General features: G+C 36.8%; 1 protein-coding gene across 5 annotated transcripts in view; it reads right to left on the bottom strand.

Annotated features, from left to right (window-relative positions):
* The window catches only part of RIT2 (Ras like without CAAX 2), a 163,107-nt gene that overhangs the window by 93,324 nt on the left and 50,626 nt on the right, over window positions 1-19,157 (bottom strand). For all 5 annotated transcript variants that reach the window (XM_072359616.1, XM_072359621.1, XM_072359619.1 and 2 more), the window contains one exon: window positions 2,340-2,413. In XM_072359616.1, the coding sequence (XP_072215717.1) occupies window positions 2,340-2,413 (74 nt within the window). The remainder of the gene's footprint in view (window positions 1-2,339; window positions 2,414-19,157) is intronic.

Raw genomic sequence — 19,157 nt, 5'->3', positions numbered from 1 at the left:
TCCTCTTTCCGTTAGAATCATTGAGACATAGAATGTCATGCTTTTGTAATTTTGCTATCAGTATTCCACATCATAACACGTGACATAGAATTACCCAGGTTGGAAAAGACCTTGAAGATCATCAAGTCCAACTGCAGCCTAACTATAGTACCCTAACTCTAGCAACCCTCTGCTAAATCATATCCCTGAGTACCACATCCAAACGGCTCTTAAACACATCCAGGGATGGTGATTCAACCACCTCCCTGGGGAGCCTGTTCCAGTACTTGACTACCCTTTCTTTAAAGAAGTTTTCCTAACATCCAACCTAAACTTACCTTGGCACAACTTGAGGCCATTTCCCCTCGTCCTGTCACTTGTCACCAGTGAGAAGAGACTTTCCAGTCTCACTGTAAGCACCTTTCAGGTACTGGAAGAGGGCGATAAGGCCTCCCCTCAGCCTCCTTTTCCCAGACTAAACAGCCCCAGCTCCCTCAGCCTCCCTTCATAGGGCTGATTTTCCAAGCCCTTCACAAGCCTTGCTGCCCTTCTCTGGACCTGCTCCAGCACCTCCATGTCTTTCCTGTGCTTAGGTGCCCAAAACTGAACACAGTACTCGAGGTGAGGCCTCACCAATGCCAAGTACAGGAGCAGGATGACTTCCCTAGTCAAAGAAACTTAGAAACTTAGAAAAAGGTTGGATGTATAAACTCTGATTCATCACTCCTCTTCACCTCTGGGTAAGGAAGTTATCTATTTTTAGCATTTTAACTCTACAATATCTGACTAAAATGAATTTAGATGTAGAATGATGTAGACATAGCAGTCCATTTTAAAGGCTAACAAGAGACATCCCTAACACATAGAGCTTTACAATAGTAAACATCTGGAGATGTAATTCCTCTAATAATTGAATACTGATGATGAAACACGACTGAAGTTACAGGGCTCAGACCTCCTGAATGAGAATAAATGCTTTCCCTTCTCCACCAAAAGTACTGATATTTTCAAACATATTTTTAACAGTTATGATGCTCCAGTATTTCCCCATTCAAAAAATTTCTATAGCTATGCTGGGATTATAATGCATGGGAAAGTTCTTGAGCCTGGTTTATTAATAAATTGTAGGTCAGTTAAATTCATAACTTTGGAGACTTCCCTTGAAATCTAGTTTCCCTTTTCTCAAAAATCAAATACTATTACTGGAGACTCGGCAGCAAATGACTGGTTAGCTGCTAGGACTGTATCTTTTGGGGTCAAGGAAAAATAATTTGGGGCATCTTTTGATCCCTGGAAGTGGGTTGAGTTTACTTTGAAATTGGCCTATATTTCATTCATACATAAAACTCCCACCACAATCCTTCTGAACTATTTTCAGCCTTATATAACTTAATGCTGTTCTAATTCCTGGCAGTGGACAGCAGTTCCTGCTATTTGCAGTGATGGGCTAAGGTAAATTCAGATGTTTGAGAAGGCAAGATCAAGGTTTTCAGGCTTCCTAGATATATATATATATTTAAGGATTTACTGTCCCTGTTGTCTTACTTATTCTTGTAAAAGATGTGCTCTTGTTATGAAAGCTCATGAAACTATCAAAACCTTCAAAGAGTAACAGACACATACCTCAGGAAAAGATCAAGCCACTGTGATATTCTGGTTAAACAATAATAAAGTTTTGAGATGGAAAGGAGATGAAATGAGTCAAGATTTAAAAATAAAATAAAATAAAATAAAATAAAATAAAATAAAATAAAATAAAATAAAATAAAATAAAATAAAAAAATAAAATAAAATAAAATAAATCTTATTTCTTGGAATCCCTCTTTCACTTATGTGTATGTGAAAAATGTAATTCCTTAACTGATGTTCACACACACATACACATGCTATAGCAAAATTTCCATACACCACATCCCCCCCGCACACACACCCCCAGTGACCATTGGATGTTTAAACATAATCTGGGAAGAAGGAGAATGGCAACAAAATACTTGATCTACAAGTATATCAGAAGATTCCTGCATATAGAAAAAAAGTGTTGAAAAGCAGAAAAGACAAATTAACTGTGCTATTTATTCATCTTATAACTGTAGTAGATATTTCTGTACACATGCAAAAAAGATAGAAAAATCTTTTTAGCTTCTACATGATTTAATTTTTCTGTCTTTTCTTGTCATATTTTGAAATTCTGCTACATCACAGCAGCAGTATAATCTTTTATAATTCGTCAGTGTTATCTATGATTGCTCCTTTATGTTTAAATAAGGAAACTTGTTTCTCACTCTGTGACCCATATATCTGAGGTAAAGTTCTTTGTCTGTTATCTCTGATAGAACAGTTTACATTGGAAAACTACTCACCTGTCCAGCAGTGTCTAGAATGTCCAAATAAGCTGGTTCATCATCAATTCGGACTTGAGTTTTATAGGCATCCTCTGAAAAAACACAATGCAATACATAGGAATGGCTCAGAGAAAAGCAAAAACATAGCTTTTGTAACCTGGCGTAGACTTTCTAAAAGCTCTACTGACTGAACAATCTTTCTTTACAGTTCTGTTCAGTAACTAATACCTTTTTCAAAATCCTAAAACACTGAAAAGCAATAGGGAATGCCCTTATTTTCCCCACTGCAGTATTTCAAAATAATATAAATTTACCTGGATTTAAAGCATAGTCCAGGCCACATTATTGCTTCAGTGACCCATATTCAGGGACTCAGTCATGGTGGAAGACACCAGCAAATAGTCTCAAGAAAAAAAATTCATCTAAATTACTGAAAAAATCTCCCTGTGGCTGATAGGGACTTCTGGATCAGATTTGCTAGAACAATTAATTAGAGCACTGCATATCTCTGACCAGGATGTAAATTACATTTTTAAAAATAAATTATGTAGTCAGTGTCTTCACAATCAGCACTGCTTGAGAGGGAAAAAAATATACCTGTTCAGTCATTCCCTTAGTTCATGCTTTTGGCAAGATAAATTTGGAAAGTGAAAAACAAAACAGGAGACCTACTATTTGCACAAACTGTTTTCTTCACACTTCATTTTCATTCTACTCTCAATATTTGTGTTCCCATCCTAAGGTTAAACACGGCTCAGTAATCAGGCCATGTTTGTACTTGGAAGAGTCTCAGAAATTATCTATGCTGTCTAATTAAACAATAATGCTTAGCAATCTGAGTGGTTTTGGTGATTGATGTTACGCTTTGGCTGTGTACTGAGGCATGAAGACAAGACAAGTGATTTTAATGCATTTGAGAAATGCCATTAGTCAATATGAATATATGGTTGACCATGTCCAATGGCTCAGTTCTGCAAGCCCTGTCTGACAGAGGCCTCTGAGGACCAGGGTGCAAATGTAGCAAGTAGCAGGAAGTCTCAAGACATTCAAATTTGTGCCCTACATTTCTTGTACTATACAACACTTTATAAACCTGGTCTGTATATAAACAAAGGAAAAAAATAAAATAAAAATAAAATATAAAGCATTATGTATGTCATTAGCTTGGTTCACTCCTGCATCCTGCTATCCTTAATGACATAATCATGTACAGTAATTTCCAGGAATCTCCTGCTTCATTTAGGCCTCAGTTCAGCAAATTACTTAGGAACATGTATTGTTTTAAACAAATATTACCAATCATCCCACTCATATTATGATGACCCAGAGACTTAATTAAATGCATGATACACTGTCTTGCTGAGAAAGCCAAAGCACTCCAACCAGCATGTGTTTCAGTCAATAGATTTCTTTATAGGTATTGCTGAATAAGAATTTTAATATCAAAGAAAAAAACATATGGATTGAATTAGACTGCTTAGGTTATTTAATTCATTATAAAACAACAAGGATGCATGCAGTATTTTATTTCTTTACTTTTAAGTAAAAATGAAAATTACATACACATGAAAACATGTACTATCAGACAAGACTTTTACTTAATATAAATAATATGAATAATATAAAAATATATATATTTGTATGCAGGTGGCTGTCCATTTGCATTGCATTCATCTGTATGTAATTAACATATAACTCACATAAATTAAGCTTGCAGTCTTCACTCAAGCTCAAGTGAAGAGAGTGAATTTCCAACTACCAGATAACAGATCATAGCGAACACTCATAGCCTAGCAGGTTCATAATGTTTGGAGCAGGCCTTACCATTTACCCTGTGTATTTGTTGATCTCCTGGGTTATACAGATATCCATATACTGAATTCAATTGGTATATTCCAATCTGTAGCTATACTGCTAAACATTGTAGCTGTATGTTTCGTAAAGTACTTCAGGGAGGACTATGTGGATAGTCTTTCTTAGTCCAAGCAATGTAATATGTATTATGTTCACAATAAGGAAACTGAGAAACCTTAAAATGAGAAAGGACCACATTCTTCTTAAGTGGAATGAGAAGAACAGAAGGGAAGATGCAGCACTGACATAAAATCTCAGTGCACAGGCAGCAAAGCAAGAAAGCAAGAAAGCCTTCATGAGGAGCATTAGTAAATTTGCTGTCTAATCTTATCTCTTTGAAAAATCATATTATTACAAATACTGTCTGGTATATTTACACTATTCATAATCTTTGAGTACATTACATTTTCTTTCATCTAATTAATTTATACAGTATTCCATTTAAAGATAATTGGTAGCTATTAGGTCATGTATATTTGGATTTTACATCCTACAGCCCTAAGGAGTGATCCTTTTAAAATTTATTTAAATATAAAACTAGCTGCAATTCAGAAAAACAGTAGGAAAAGGGAAAGAAAAAATAGAGAGAGAGAGAGAAAAGAAAGAAAAAAGAAAAAAGAAAAACACATCAGGCAGTTAAACACATGGAAACACAGAATCATAGAATGGCATAGAAAGGATCTCACAGATCACCTAATTCCAAGACCCATGGCCCCTTGGCCCATACCACGGGCAGGGTAGCCAATCACTAGATAAGTAACCAGATCAGGATACCCAGTATCCCATCTAGCTTGACCTTAATCAGACTAATTTTATATCAACTCCAGTAGAAATTTCTTTCTTTGAAGCTAATTGAAAGGTCTCAAATTTTGGTTTCATTAAAATGTAGCAGATAGATAGGATATTATAAGAAATAATTAAGGATGCAGCCTATTTTTACTGCTATTATATACAACAATTCAAATACAGAATTTAAGAATGAGCATTTTCAATATATTATAGGAAAAAAGAAAATCTGCATCATTATGTAGTTTATACAACAGCTAACTAATTTGTTAAATGAATAGTTAAATTACATAGCAAGACCTCTGTTTTAAAAAATATATATATTTTTTTCTATACAGAAAAAATGACAGTCAAACTGAGCCCCACCTATTTTACAACTGACATTTAATTATTTTACCATCATTTCCTCCTTTAATGAATATCTGATTTAAATCGAGAAAACACATTTTCCAAAATGACAGGTTTTACCTTGTTTTCATTGTTATTTTATTGTTCCTTTTAGTATTATTATTAGCATTTCTAAAAAGTAAGACAAAAGAAATAAATGCTTAAGAGTTTCTTTTCTTTCTTTCTTATTTTTTTTTTCTTTTTTTCCCCCCCTTTTTAAATAAATAAATAAATAAATAAATACATTCTCTTTTTTCACCTTTCATTTTTGAAGGATATCTCTTTGGAGGCAGAAGAACAGTAATTAATGCAGGCTTATGTTACTCAGTTATTTTTGCATGGGAGAATCTAGATTCATTAAAAATGTATCAAAGCTCTTTTTCTGCCATGAGCAGGTAACTTCTTCATGACAGATTTGGTTGGTGTACAGTTTAAAGGAGTGTAGCAATAGGCTTTTTATCTGCATCACAGGCACATCCCAATCCCTGAAATGTAGGTCAGCAGCTTCTTCCTTTCATTTATTAATTCTGCTTCTATGATTTCCGGATAAACATTCTCTCCTCTTCACTGTCTTCTGCACTGAATATTATTTCATATATAGATGAGCCAATGTGTATTTTATTTGGCTAAAGAGATGCCAAACCAACAGAAGGAAGTCCAAGCTCAGCCAGTTCTGCCTCTTGTTTTCCTCCTTGTATGCCAAAGAGACAGCAGGGACTCAGCTCTTATAATGCTTATATTATCTGCTACATATGCATTTTAATTTAGGGATGTTCCTGAATATAGAATGATTATTAGTCATTTGATGTTTATATTCTCCTTCTACTTAGAACAAGGAATTTTCAAATAAGAAGATAGTAGACAGAGATCTTAACCAGAGTACCAGCTACTACATGTAACTTCTTGTTTGTTATAAAAGTATTATTGACACAGGAATTGGACATCAAAATACACTGGTCTTATGCTTTCCCTTATTGTCTGTCAACAGTTTACAGGCTGGTTCAGCCCAGTTCTCTGACTAGAGGACAGAGGGACCCATGGATCTGTTCCCCAGAAAAAGGAAATAAGGGAAACAGGGGAAAAAGGTAGAGATGGGCTTAAAAACAAAACAGCAGCAATCATCTGAGGAGATACAAGCTAATTTACTAAATAAGATATCAGAATGCAAGATAACACACTATAATACAATATATTACAACATAATTAGAATTTAAACTAATAAATCAAATTAAATGAGAGACTGTCCAGAAACCAAAGGCCTAGTTCTACTGTTATGACAAGATGGCATCCACAGCAGAGGCTTGACAGATGATCAAAAAAGGGCCATCAGGTGACCTATGAAGGCTTTTTATCTTCTCCCTCTGAGCTGAAATGATAACAGCAGGCGAAGAGTCATCTGGGCAGTGTAGTAGTTCTTCTCTTCTGGAACAGGCACCCGGATCTGGAGCATTAACTCTTTACCTCCCAGGGCACAACACGATGGTATGATGTGGAATACTGATAGCCAAAAATGATGAAACCATGTCATCATAAAACTGTGCTCCTGGAGTAGGAGAGTTCTACAATTTGGGCGTGAACTGATATCAGCATTTTGTAGTCAATGACAGTATGTCACTGTGTTTGCCTTCCTACAGGTTCTACAGATGCATTAAGCAATAAATGGCTTGGAAGTGTAGAACTGACAGATTCAATTGCCTTATATTCTGTAAATACTCATGTAGTTAGCAGTATTCTTTAAAATACAGGAAGTAGGAAAATTGGATGCTCACATACCACTTCAGACTAGTAACTGTGATAATTTTACACCCTATTTTCAGTTCTGCCCAGTGTTACTTAATTCTATTATTCCAACAGTGAAGAATACCTCAGATTATTTGTCCCAGTCCTGCTGTTGTTATTTCTCAGTGCTGAAACACACTTGATGGTTCTCTGTCACTTGTTTAGCTTTGCCAATTTTTTCAGATTTTGCTCAGTTTTGTGTCAGCAGCATAGATGATTACAACAGGCAACGTTATTTCTCATGGAAGAATCTTTCTGAATTTTTGTAGCACACAAAAAGGATGGCCCCAGCCTTTCCAAGCTCACAAAAGAAGATTTCTTCTGTAAATATGTGCTCTGCTGTTGTTTACACTTTTATGAAAGTGAAACAGTTAAGTAATGAAACATTTAATGTAGTTAATACCTCTGTGATAATGCTTATTCTTTTAAAAAGACTATAGAAAAGTCTTGAGGAAACTGATGCATTTTCAGAAACAAACAAACAAACAAAAGCATCAGTTATGTTAAGTGCTTCTTATGAAAAAAAATCATACTTTTATTCATTATATATTCAGTTGCATGATGAGAAACATAGCATTTTCTGTCCTTCGGGTTTCATTTTAGCATTCAAATTACTGTAAACATATTCTCAGATAAAATATTAAACCACAGTCTTGGACCTATATGTCTTCAGAAAACAGTATTTAACATTATTTTCAAATGGTCTTGCTAAATTCAAATGAATATTACTGTTATACATTCCATCTGTCAATAATTTCATTTGAAGATTTGTGATTCTCCATTTTCTCAGTTCTGTAGGGTGGAAAACAAACTTCCAAATGTAAGCTGCAATACAGAATGGCTATTAAATTTTACTTCATTTAGTTCTCCTCAAATAAACTGGATGAATATTTTCATGGAAAGTACAAGCATGGTTGAGTGCAAAACTCATAGACATGTGAATGGAGAATCTGATCATATTCTTACATAGCAATAACTTAATGAAATCTAGAATTTACTGTATATGGCATAGGTGACCTCCTTATAAAGGATGATTTCCTTCCACAGTGAGAATTGGACACAGATGAATACTGGATTAAAGTCTGACAAAGTCTAACTGAATAATTTGGCCCAGTGCAGCAACTCTCAGTTATGATGTGAATGATGGTATCAGTGCAGTAACCATATTGGATTTTAATATGCAAGTATGTAGAGAAATAAATAAGATTGCCCGCTTGAGTGACAAGTATTTCTCTTAGATTCAGTTCTAGAGGAAAAAATACGAATTCTTGAAAATGTTAGTTTTGTTTGTTTGTTTGTTTGTTCATTTGTTTGTTTCAAATTAGAATTAAAGATTACTCCAGCAAACTTTTGTTGTAGCACTTGCCTTACTGCTAGAAACCACTTGCAATGTAGATAATGTGCTAGTATTAATAAGGGAATATAATTACTTCCTCTGCTTTCAGAAAAATGTCATTTACTTCAAAGATGTACATAACAAAGTGAACAAAGTACTCTTTTTTAATCAAAACATGATAATTAACATGAGTCCAAGTATCCTTATCTTGGGGAAAAGAATAGCAGGTAGCAATGTCATTACTCTTTCAAGTCCATGATTGTGCTACTGAGTGGGAGGATCTGACAGCTGTGAATCCACTTTTGTCATTTCAGGTGGAGTACTTAACAAGGTGACTATATCTGCATGGCTATTAATGTGGATTGTGTATTGGATTTAGTAAGGTGTAGATGGTGTACTGGCTTGCATGAAAGAATGGTAAATTTTTCTTGTGGTGAAAAGTTTAGAATTGAGTGGGATGAATCACCCACCTCCAGCCAACCACAACGTAAGTCTTTTTCTCCCAATTTCAAAAAAAATAATTTAAGAGGTTTTTTTTGTTTTTGTTTTTGTTTTTTTGTTTTTTTGTTGTTGTTGTTGTTGGTTTTTTTTGGGGGGGGGGGTTATTTATTTATTTATTTTTACATAGCATGGTACACAGGAAACGGGAAAGTAAATTTTACGTGTGATAAATCAGGAGTGCTTCAATGTGATGAAAGTGTGTATACAAAATGTTATTAAAAGCCCTACAATAACTCAGAACCCAATGGAGAACTGTTGTCCCAGTTCTGTGATGGGTCAATGTTTGGTGCATCACTGTAACTCTTAAGGGAGGCTTGAAGAGCTCACCTCTGAGAAAAAGCTTGTCTATCATCAGAAAAAAACAAAAACAAAAACAAAAACAAAAACAAAAAAACAAAAACAAAAACAAACAAACAAACAAAACAAAACAAAACAAAACAAAAAAAAAAAAACAAAAAAACAAAAAAAAAAAACCTCTTCCAATCCTTTTGCTACTCCAGCTTATTAGGAATTTGATGAACCAAAGCAGGATGAGGGAAAAATGTTGGAATGTGTCAAATCACACATACTAGTTGCTAAAATACAAGGTCTGTAGCCTGTATGAAGCTAATATGCAAAACAATACAAAACAGAACAATGAAACAGCATAAGCAAAACCAAGAACAAAGCAAAACCAAAGAAAACTAATAACTTACTTTTTGTGTAGAATAACCTAGCATAACATATTTTATTTATTTATTTATTTATTTACATAAATATTAGTTTATTTAAAAATCATTCTATCCTTGGCTGATTTTTTTACAGCCTCTGGATATGATCTTTGTGATCAAATATTTTTAATTATACTGTTATTACAGACAATACCTCAGAAATGCTCTGATATTGTCATATTTATAAGGAAAGGGTTTTTTTCTTCTTAAAATTTACTCCAGCTATCCAGCGCTTGGGAATAGCAATTAAAAGGGCATGCTATTATACAGAGTTATTGATTATTTTTCTTCTCTCTCTGTTTGGCAGGTACACAATTAAAATAGCAGGCGTCTAGGAGGAACAGAAGGGTTATAAACTACGCTTTGATCCTCCATTGTTGCTCTTCTCAGTGGAGAAGAACAGATGGTCAAGGCAGGAGTATATCTTAATTCTAACAAAAAGAGTGTTAACGAAGGATAGATGGTAAGTATGAATAATTGTCAATTAAAAAGTAGTGGTGTTTTCCTGCATGTAACCATGAAGCATAGCACTACTTAAGAGAAACACTTTTCTGTCCTATTCTAGACACAGTAAACAGGTGTTGGACAGACATGTCAGGGAAATAAAGAGTTGTTCATCCATTTGCTTTCTGAGACAGAAGAGAGGAAATCACAGAATCGTAGAGGTTGAAAGGGACGTTTGAGAATCATCCAGTCCTGAAGTACATTCCCCAGAGTAGGCTACACAAGAAAGTATCCAGGCAGGTCTGGAATATTTTCAGAGGAGGAGACTCTGCAGTCTGCTCCAGTACTGTTCCCCTCAAAGTAAGGAAGTGCTTCTTCATGTTCAGATGGAACTTCTTATGTTCCAGTGTGTACCCATTACCCCTTGTCCTGTTACTGAGCACAGCTTGAAAGAGCCTGCCCCAATTTATTTGACTCCCATGTATTAGATATTTATAGGCATTGATAAGTCCCTCTCTCAGCCTTCTTCAGGCTGAACAGTTCCAGGTTTCTCAGCCTTTCCTCATAAGGGAGATGCTTCAGGCCATAAACCATCTTTGTAGCCCTCTACTGGACTCTCCGTCAGTTCTCTGCATGGGACACAGTACTCCAGATGTGACCTCACAAGACCAGAGTAGAAGGGGAGGATCACCTCCCTTGACCTGTTGCTCACATTCTTTTTAATGCACTCTGGGATACCACCGGCCTTCTTAGACACAAAGGCACACTGTTGGCTCATCCTATTTTCCTTCCCTGCAGAGCCCTCTCAGTAGCTCTATATCCACGTGGAGGCCAGTGACAAGTGATGCATCCAAGGGATCTATCTTGGGACCAGTACTCTTTTAACATATAGATCAGTGACATAGATGATGGAATGGAGTGCACCAAAAGCTAGATGGATGAGCCATGCAATTCATATGACAGAAAGAAAGGATGCCAATTAAAGGGGACCTGGATAACTTCAATGTGGGCCCATGTGAACTGAATGAGATTCAACAAAGCATACTACAAGGTTTTGCACTTGTGTCAGGTTAATTCCAGGTATGTATGCACACTGAGAGAAGAAACTGTTGAGAGTAGCTCTGCCAAGTACTGGTAGATGAAAAACTGAACATGAGCTAGCAATACACACTTGCAGCCTGAAAGGCCAATGATATCCTGGATTGCATCAGAAGAGGGGTGGCCAGAAGGGTGAGGGAGGTTGTTATCCCTCTCTACTCTGCCCTCAGGAGGCCACATCCAGAATATCCCATTCAGGTCTGAGGCCTCCAACACACTAAGGATGTTGAACTTTTGGGGAGGGTACAGAGGAGGGTGAGAAAGATGATCAGAGAGCTAGAGCAGTTCTCCTATGAAGACTGATTGACAGGAGCTGGGCCTCCTGAGTCCCAGGATGATGAGGTGCTGGAACAAGTTTCCCAGAATGGTTATATCTCTGTTCAAGGCAAGATTGAACAGGACCCTAAGCAATCTGATCAAATACTTGATCTTGTGCCTGATGGAGGCCAGGATACCATTTGCTTTGCGAGCTGCAAGAAAATTATAAGATTATATTATAATTATAAGATTAAGCACTATTTTCTGAGTATTTGAAAATGGTAAATGACAGTGAGCTGTCACCTGGAGTACATACCTCAAATAATTTCATAATGCATTATCTTCCTAAGAAAATATGAATTTGAAAAAGAAGCAGATGACACTGTGTATGACCAAGATATTAGTTTTGGGTATGGACTGAGAATTTAATTGGTTGTTTTGGTTAAATCTTGCATGAAGCCTGTTTAGAAATGAATAATTTTCTTATTAAGACAGAGTTCCAAGAAAGGAAGTTTAACAGCAGAACTAATGATCATGTTTCTGAGTATTTAGGATAGTACCAACCTGTTTCCTCAGTGAGAGAGACACCATGATTTTTAATGGAAAACAAGGATCAAAACTCAACTTGAGATGAGAATGCACTCAAGTTAGAGAATGGAACTGGGACTGAAGTTTTGAGAGATAATCAAGATATAATTACTCTATTCTTTAGAGAGATAACAACCATATTTTAAACTATTATTTCCTAAGAGAAGTAACAATATAAAAAGTAGACCTATTATTGATTTTTGTTGTTGTTGTTCCTGTTTGTTTGTTTGTTTAATTTAATCAAGTGATTTTCATTACATAGAAAGATTTACAATTTTCCAGCCTCCAAACTACATGACTCCAAGGAATTTCTATTTATTTCCCTTCGTGGCAGAAGGTATTTTATTGCTTTACTGAAATCTAAAGTAAATGAGCACTTCTATTATTTTTATTTTTGAATATTTCTCTCTCCTATTCTTTTGATTTTATTTTATTTTTTTCTCTGCTCATTCTCTCACTCTGCATTTTTCTCCCTTCAATGCAGGACAGTTATCCATAAAGTCTGAAAGATATCAGCATGACTTCCGAAGAACTTTTATTCTTACAAGCTGTTATGGAAACCATCATGAATTAGATTCAGACATCTACATTTAGACAGCTACAAAATCTATATCTACATTCGAGTTATGTAAAACCCCTGTACACAATGATAATGCAGACTCTATTCAGTTGCCCAAATATAGATGATTCTTACTATTTGATATACTCTAAAGTACAGTGTCTGGCTTTCTGTTCCTGGACTGAAGGGCCTGTGTTCCCCGTAGGTCTTGTGTCACTTCTCTATAGGGACAGATCATGATGACATTAAACCTATATATAAACCTATATAATAGTTCTGTAAGTACATATCAAAGGAGCTAATAAAGATCCATAACTCCACTTATAAATATCCAAAACCTCACCATGTATCTGACATGTAGATGCTAATTTAGGTATCTGAATCTAGAGTTCAGTCTCAGCTCAGTGAAGTTAATTTCTATTTTCTTATCTTCATCTACATGAGATAAAAAACTAGTTATATGGAGAACATTAACACATTAATGCTACAAATGATACACACGTATTTTAAACAAAGGTAAAAAGGATGAGTCCAGGAACTATCAGTCTGTCAGTCTTACCTCTGCGCTGGGAAAGATCATGAAGCAGATCCTCCTTGAAGCTATGTTAAGGCCTGTGGAAGACAGGGAGATGATATGCGAGAACTAGTACGGCTTCATGGAGGGCAAATCCTGCTTGACCAACCAAGTGACCTTTTATGATGGTGTCACTGCATCAGTGGACAAGGAAAGAGCCACTGATATCACCTAATAGACAAAGAACTGGCTGCAGAATCGAATCCAGAGGATGGTGGTAAATGACTTCCTGTCTGGGCAAAGATCAGAGGTGAGTGGTGTCTCCCATGGGTCAGTGCTAGGACTGATACTTCTTCATATCTTCGTTAATGATATCAAGCATGAGATTTAGTGTACCTTCATTGATTTGGTACATGACAAGATTTGGGATGCAGTCAGCGTGCTCAAGAGGAACCTGTACAGGCTCTAGCAGTTGGCACAGGAGAAACTCATGAGGTTCAACAAATCCAAGTGTAAGATCTTGCCTCTGTATTGAGGCAACATCCACTACCAATACAAACTGAGGCATGAAACATTGAACACAGCCTTGCCAAAATGGTCCTGGGTGTACTGGTGAATGGTAAGCTGGACGTGAACCAGCTGTGTGCTGTTAACCCAGAAAGCCAACTGTATCCTGGGCTGCATGAAAAGATTAAGGTGACCCTTTCCCTCTGCTCTGTGTTGGTGAAACCTCACCTGGAGTCCAACATCCAAATTTGGAGTCACGGTATCATAGAATGTTAAAATGATGGAATCATAGAATCACAAGCTTGGAAAGGACCTACAAGATCATCTAGTCCAACTGTCCTCCCTTCACCATACCTACAGAAAAACCATTAAACCATGTCTCCTAGCTCCCTATCCAGATGCCTTTTGAACACTGCTAGGGATGGCGACTCCACTACCTCCCTGGACAGGCCATTCCAGTGACTGACTACTCTCTGAAAGAAAAAGTTCATTCTTATGTCCAGTCTAAACCTCATCTGATACAACTTTTGGCCATTTCCTCAGGTCCTGTTTGTTGCCTGGGAGAAGGCTCCAAGACCCTCCTCATCACAACCCCCCATCAAGAAGTTGTAGAGTGCAATGAGGTCTCCCCTGAGCCTCCTCTCTCCACGCTAAACAATTCCAGCTCCCTGAGCCACTCCTGATAAGACTTGTGCTCTAGACTCTTCACAAGTTTCATTTCCATTCTCTCGACACGTTCCAGTGCCTCAGTGTCTTACTTGTAATGAGGAGCCCAAAACTAAACAGAGTACTCAAAAATAGCCTGGGTTGAAAAGCACCTTAAAGGTCATCTAGTTTCAACCCCCCTGCTACATGCAGGGTGACCAGCCACCAGATAAGGCTGCCCAGAGCCACATCAAGCCTTGTCTTGAGTGCCTCCAGGGATGGAACATCCACAGTCTCTCAGGACAACTTGTTCCAGTGTGTCACCACCCTGTGTCAAGAGTCCTCAGTACAGGGGAGACACAGACTTGTTGGAGCATTTCCAGAGAAGAGCCACAACAAAGATCCAAGGGATGGAATATCTCCAATACAAGGGTCCACTTAGAGCTGGGGTTGTTGAGCTTGCACAAAAGAAGGCTCCAAGGTGACCTGATAGCTGCCTTTCAGCATCTAAGGGGTACAATACAGGAAAGAAGGAACAGACTCTTTAGCAGGGTCTGTGGTGATAAATCAAGGGAAGATGTTTTCAAGCTCAAAGAGGGTAGATTTTGGTTGGACATAAAGAAAAAGTTATTTAAAGTGAGGGTGGTGAGGCACTGAAACAGGTTGCCCAGAGATGTGGTGGCTGCACTGTCCTTTGAAACTTCCAAGCTGAGGTTGGATCAGGCCCTGGGCAACCTTATCTAGCTGTGCATGTCCATGTTCACTGCAGGAGAGTTGGACTAAATGACCACTAAAGATTCTTTCCAACTCTTAGGGTTACATTGTTCTATAATTCTATAATAACCAACAAATAGAAAAATAAAAACGAGTCACATAACTCATGCTTAGGAATACAGTTCAAATGCACACAACAGTATTCATTAGAGTCCTCTATTTATCATTTTAAATGGTGATGAATGCAGAACACAAAAATAGGTAACTTAGATAAGTCTGCACAATCACTCTGAATAACCTCAGAGAAGAACACAGAGACAAACTGTACTAATTCTAGGTCATTTTATATGAATTGTTTATCCTGTCTCAGATATGGATAATAATTCTATGATAAATGATGAATGAAAGAGCACGGTGACTATTTAACACTTGATTTATGAATTTTGCAACAGAAAAAATAATTTCAGAGCTCAAATCTAACTGCTGCTTGCTCAATCTGATCCAAATATTTTACCTTCTACGACAAAATGAGAATGAGAAATAATTTAGGATTGGAGTGTAAATATATACTTGTTTAAGATAACAGTAGAAATTATCTAGAAACCTGATAAGTACCATAAAAATAAATTTGAATTGCAACTGTTTTTTCCTTGTAATAGGACTTGTTCCATTATTTTATACTTTTTCCGTTACTACACCTTGATAACAGATGTGTTTCTTTATATATATGTATACAGTTTTGAGGGGATTTTTGCTGTGCTACATATTATGTTTTTCAGTCACGTTTTTTAATATTTTTTTTTATTTTTCTTTTTCTCTGAAATTCACCCACACATTTCCAGCATCACATTTCCATCATCACATTAAAGATGAGTTTAAATGTGTTATGTGTAATGCATTGGTGAATGCAATTCTTCGTTAGAAAGCCTCATGGAAATTCATGTGCATTAAAGTGCCTCCCATCCCACACCCATTTCAATTAATGAGTGGCACTGACACAGCTTTAATGCCCTCAACTGCTCATTTGACATAATCTCATGCGGTGATATCTCACCAAAACAGGAAGATGCTTTTGCATCTCTTTTTCATTATGTATTCATTTTAAGATTAGTCACATGGCTAATGAGCATCCTGGAAGCTGTCCAGTGTGCTACACTATGTCATGCTTCCTTTCCTGCCACTCTATTTGCATTAACTCACTGTGATATTGCCAAAGACCGTACAGAGTGCAAATTGCTCCAATCCATTTGTTCCAGAAAATGATCACATCCATTGCCTTTTGGAAATTGTTCCCAGTGTTGACTACAATTAAATATTAAATGCATGCTGAAATCATTTCATTTTCATAAAGTGCTATCCTTTGAAATTTTGCCCAAATATTGTCTATCTAATAATGAATTTATTCTTTCCCATCTCCACTCACTTAGAAAAATAACATTTCTGTCTCAAAATTCAGAATTGCAGTGCTTGTGCCAAGCCTAAAGTAGCATCATTATTTCTATTTATTTGAAATAGAATTATACTCAAAGTGAAAGCATTAAAAATAGCACTTCAGTTATTACTTGTATTCAATCAATGTTCAGTATGTATTTTAAACAAATATTGACAGTCTGATTTGTATAATTATGTGTAAGTGAATTTATTTGTATCTTTTGGTGTCTGAAGTATGAATTTTTCATCATCTTAACTTTTCCAAACTAATACAGTCAGTTGAGAAAAACAAACAAACATAAAAACAGCTTTATCCCATAAATAAAAACGTGCTTGCCCTCAAAATACTCTTGAACTTAAAACAATCTTGATTTTTCTGCATTAACAAGTAAACTATTTAAAAATATAACTATGCCTATATATGATAAACATAAGTGAAAGAAAACATTTAAATGCTTCTATTTTCTTCTATTTATTTTTATTTTAATTTTTTAAATCAGTGTATTTGAAATATGTATAAATGTTTGGCATAGAAATTTTTGAGTGCATCCAAGGGATGGAACAGGTCCCCTAAGAGGACAGACTTGAGAGAACTGGAGTTGTTCAGCCTGGAGAAGAGAAGGCTAAAGAGACATCTGATCTATTTTTATTTACACTCTTCTTAAAACTTAGTGCCATATGAATTTACAGATGAAATGTGAAATAAAAATATTATAAGGACAGAAAGAAAATCTTCTTAAAATCATACAATATAAGTCAATTGACCATGGGTCAGTTCTATGAAATCAGTTGTAGATCAAGACATAAAACATATTCTCTCTATTAAAACAACCAAACCAAACCAAACCAAAACATAAAAACAACCAACACATTTCTTAGGGCTTAACAAAAACTATTACAGTTTATTTGCTTCTGCCATTTTGTTCCTAATAATTACAAGATGGTTTTGTGGCTCTGATGCAGTTTTGTTCTTACCTAGATTATGATATTACATTTATCCTATGCTTATGTGCTTTGAGTATTCCCCTAGAATCAACAGAGAGGAGAGAGAGGTGAAACTGTGTTATATCATGTTAACAGAATTATAGAATCAGTGGCTTGGAGTGGAGGGACCTTAAACATCATCTAGTTCCAAAACCCCTGCTGTGGGCAGGGTTTCCAGTCACTAAATTATGCACTAGGTTGGTTACACAGGGTCCCATTCAGCCTGGACTTGAACACCTGAAGACATGGGGCATCCCTTCTTCTGGGATGCCCTTCTCTGGCAGCCTGTTCCAGCACTTCACCACTATCTCAGAGAAAAAACTCCTATGATGTGTAACCTAAACCCCTCTTTTTTAAGTTTAAAAGTTTTCCCTCTGTGTTTTGTTACTCTTCCAGTTCCTGTATGGAACATTAATAACATTCCTGTTTACAAGCTCTCTTTGAGTATTGGAAGGCCACAGTGAAGTTTTCCTGGAGCTTTCTCTTCTCCCACCTGAACTCCAGCTCCCTCAGCCTGCCTTCAAAGGAGAGGTGCTTCAGCTCTCTGAGCATCTTCGTGTCTCTTCTCTGGACCCACTCCAGCAGTCCCTGCCCTTTCTTGTACTTAGTATCCCAGATCTGAATACATTACTCCAGATACGGCTTCACAAGAACAGAGTAGAAGGAGCAATTACCACCCTTGCCCTTCTGTCACCCCCTTTTTTTATTTTTTATTTTTAATGCTGCCCAGGGCATGATTGGCCCTCTAGGCTACAAGTGAATTCTACTGGCTCAGGTAAAGTTCTACATCTACCAAGACCACTAATATAAAGGGGTCTTGGCAAGGCAGTTCTTGAGGAGTTTTTCTCCCAGTCTTTACACGTATCTGAGATTTCTCTGAACCAAGTGCAACACCCTGCACTCGCCCTTGTTGAAGGTCACCTGTACCTACATTTTTAGCTTGTTCAGATCCTTTTGGAAGGTTTCCCTTCCTTCTATCATACTGCTTGCACCACTCAGCTTGCTGTCATCTGCTGTCTTGCTGAGGTTGCACCTGTTTTCATCACCTATGTCATTGATCAGGATGTAAAGATACTGGTCTCAAGACAACCTCTGAGGCACTCCACTCATCATCAGACTTCACCCGGACATAGAGCCATTTAGCAAAACTCTCTGGCTGCAAACTTCCCACCAATTCCTTATCCACTGAATAGTCCATGCTTTGAACCTATATCTTCCCAATATAAAGATAAGGATGTGATCAAAGACATTGCACAAGCCCAGGCAGACATGATTGGTTGTCCATCAGTTGTCCACTAATGCCTTTACACTATCATAAAAAGCCAGTTTAATCAGAAACCGTCTGCCTTTGATTAAGCCATGCTTGCTGTCTCGGATATCCTGATCTGTCATTTGTCCTAACATGTCTTCCAGGAGAATCTGTTCATTGATTTTCTCAGGCACAGAGTTGAAGTTTACAAGCCCATAGTTCCCTTTCTTTTTTCCCTTTCTTAGGAACAGGACTGGTGTTTTCCATTTTCCATTCAGCAGAAACTTCACCTTATAGTTACAGCTTTTCAAATGCAATGGAGAGCAGCTTGGCAACATCACCAGCCCACTCCTTCAGGACCTTGGGATGGACATCATTAGGCCCCATAGACCTGTACACATTCAGCTGCATGAGTCAGTCCCTTGGACTCATTTTCCTCCTATGTATTTTGCTCTCACAGCCCTACCTACAGGTTCAGGGCTGTGAGGTTTG

The sequence above is a fragment of the Excalfactoria chinensis genome, chromosome Z, assembly GCF_039878825.1.
Source record: "Excalfactoria chinensis isolate bCotChi1 chromosome Z, bCotChi1.hap2, whole genome shotgun sequence".
NCBI lineage: Eukaryota > Metazoa > Chordata > Aves > Galliformes > Phasianidae > Excalfactoria > Excalfactoria chinensis.
This window is presented reverse-complemented; position numbering and strand designations above follow the sequence as displayed.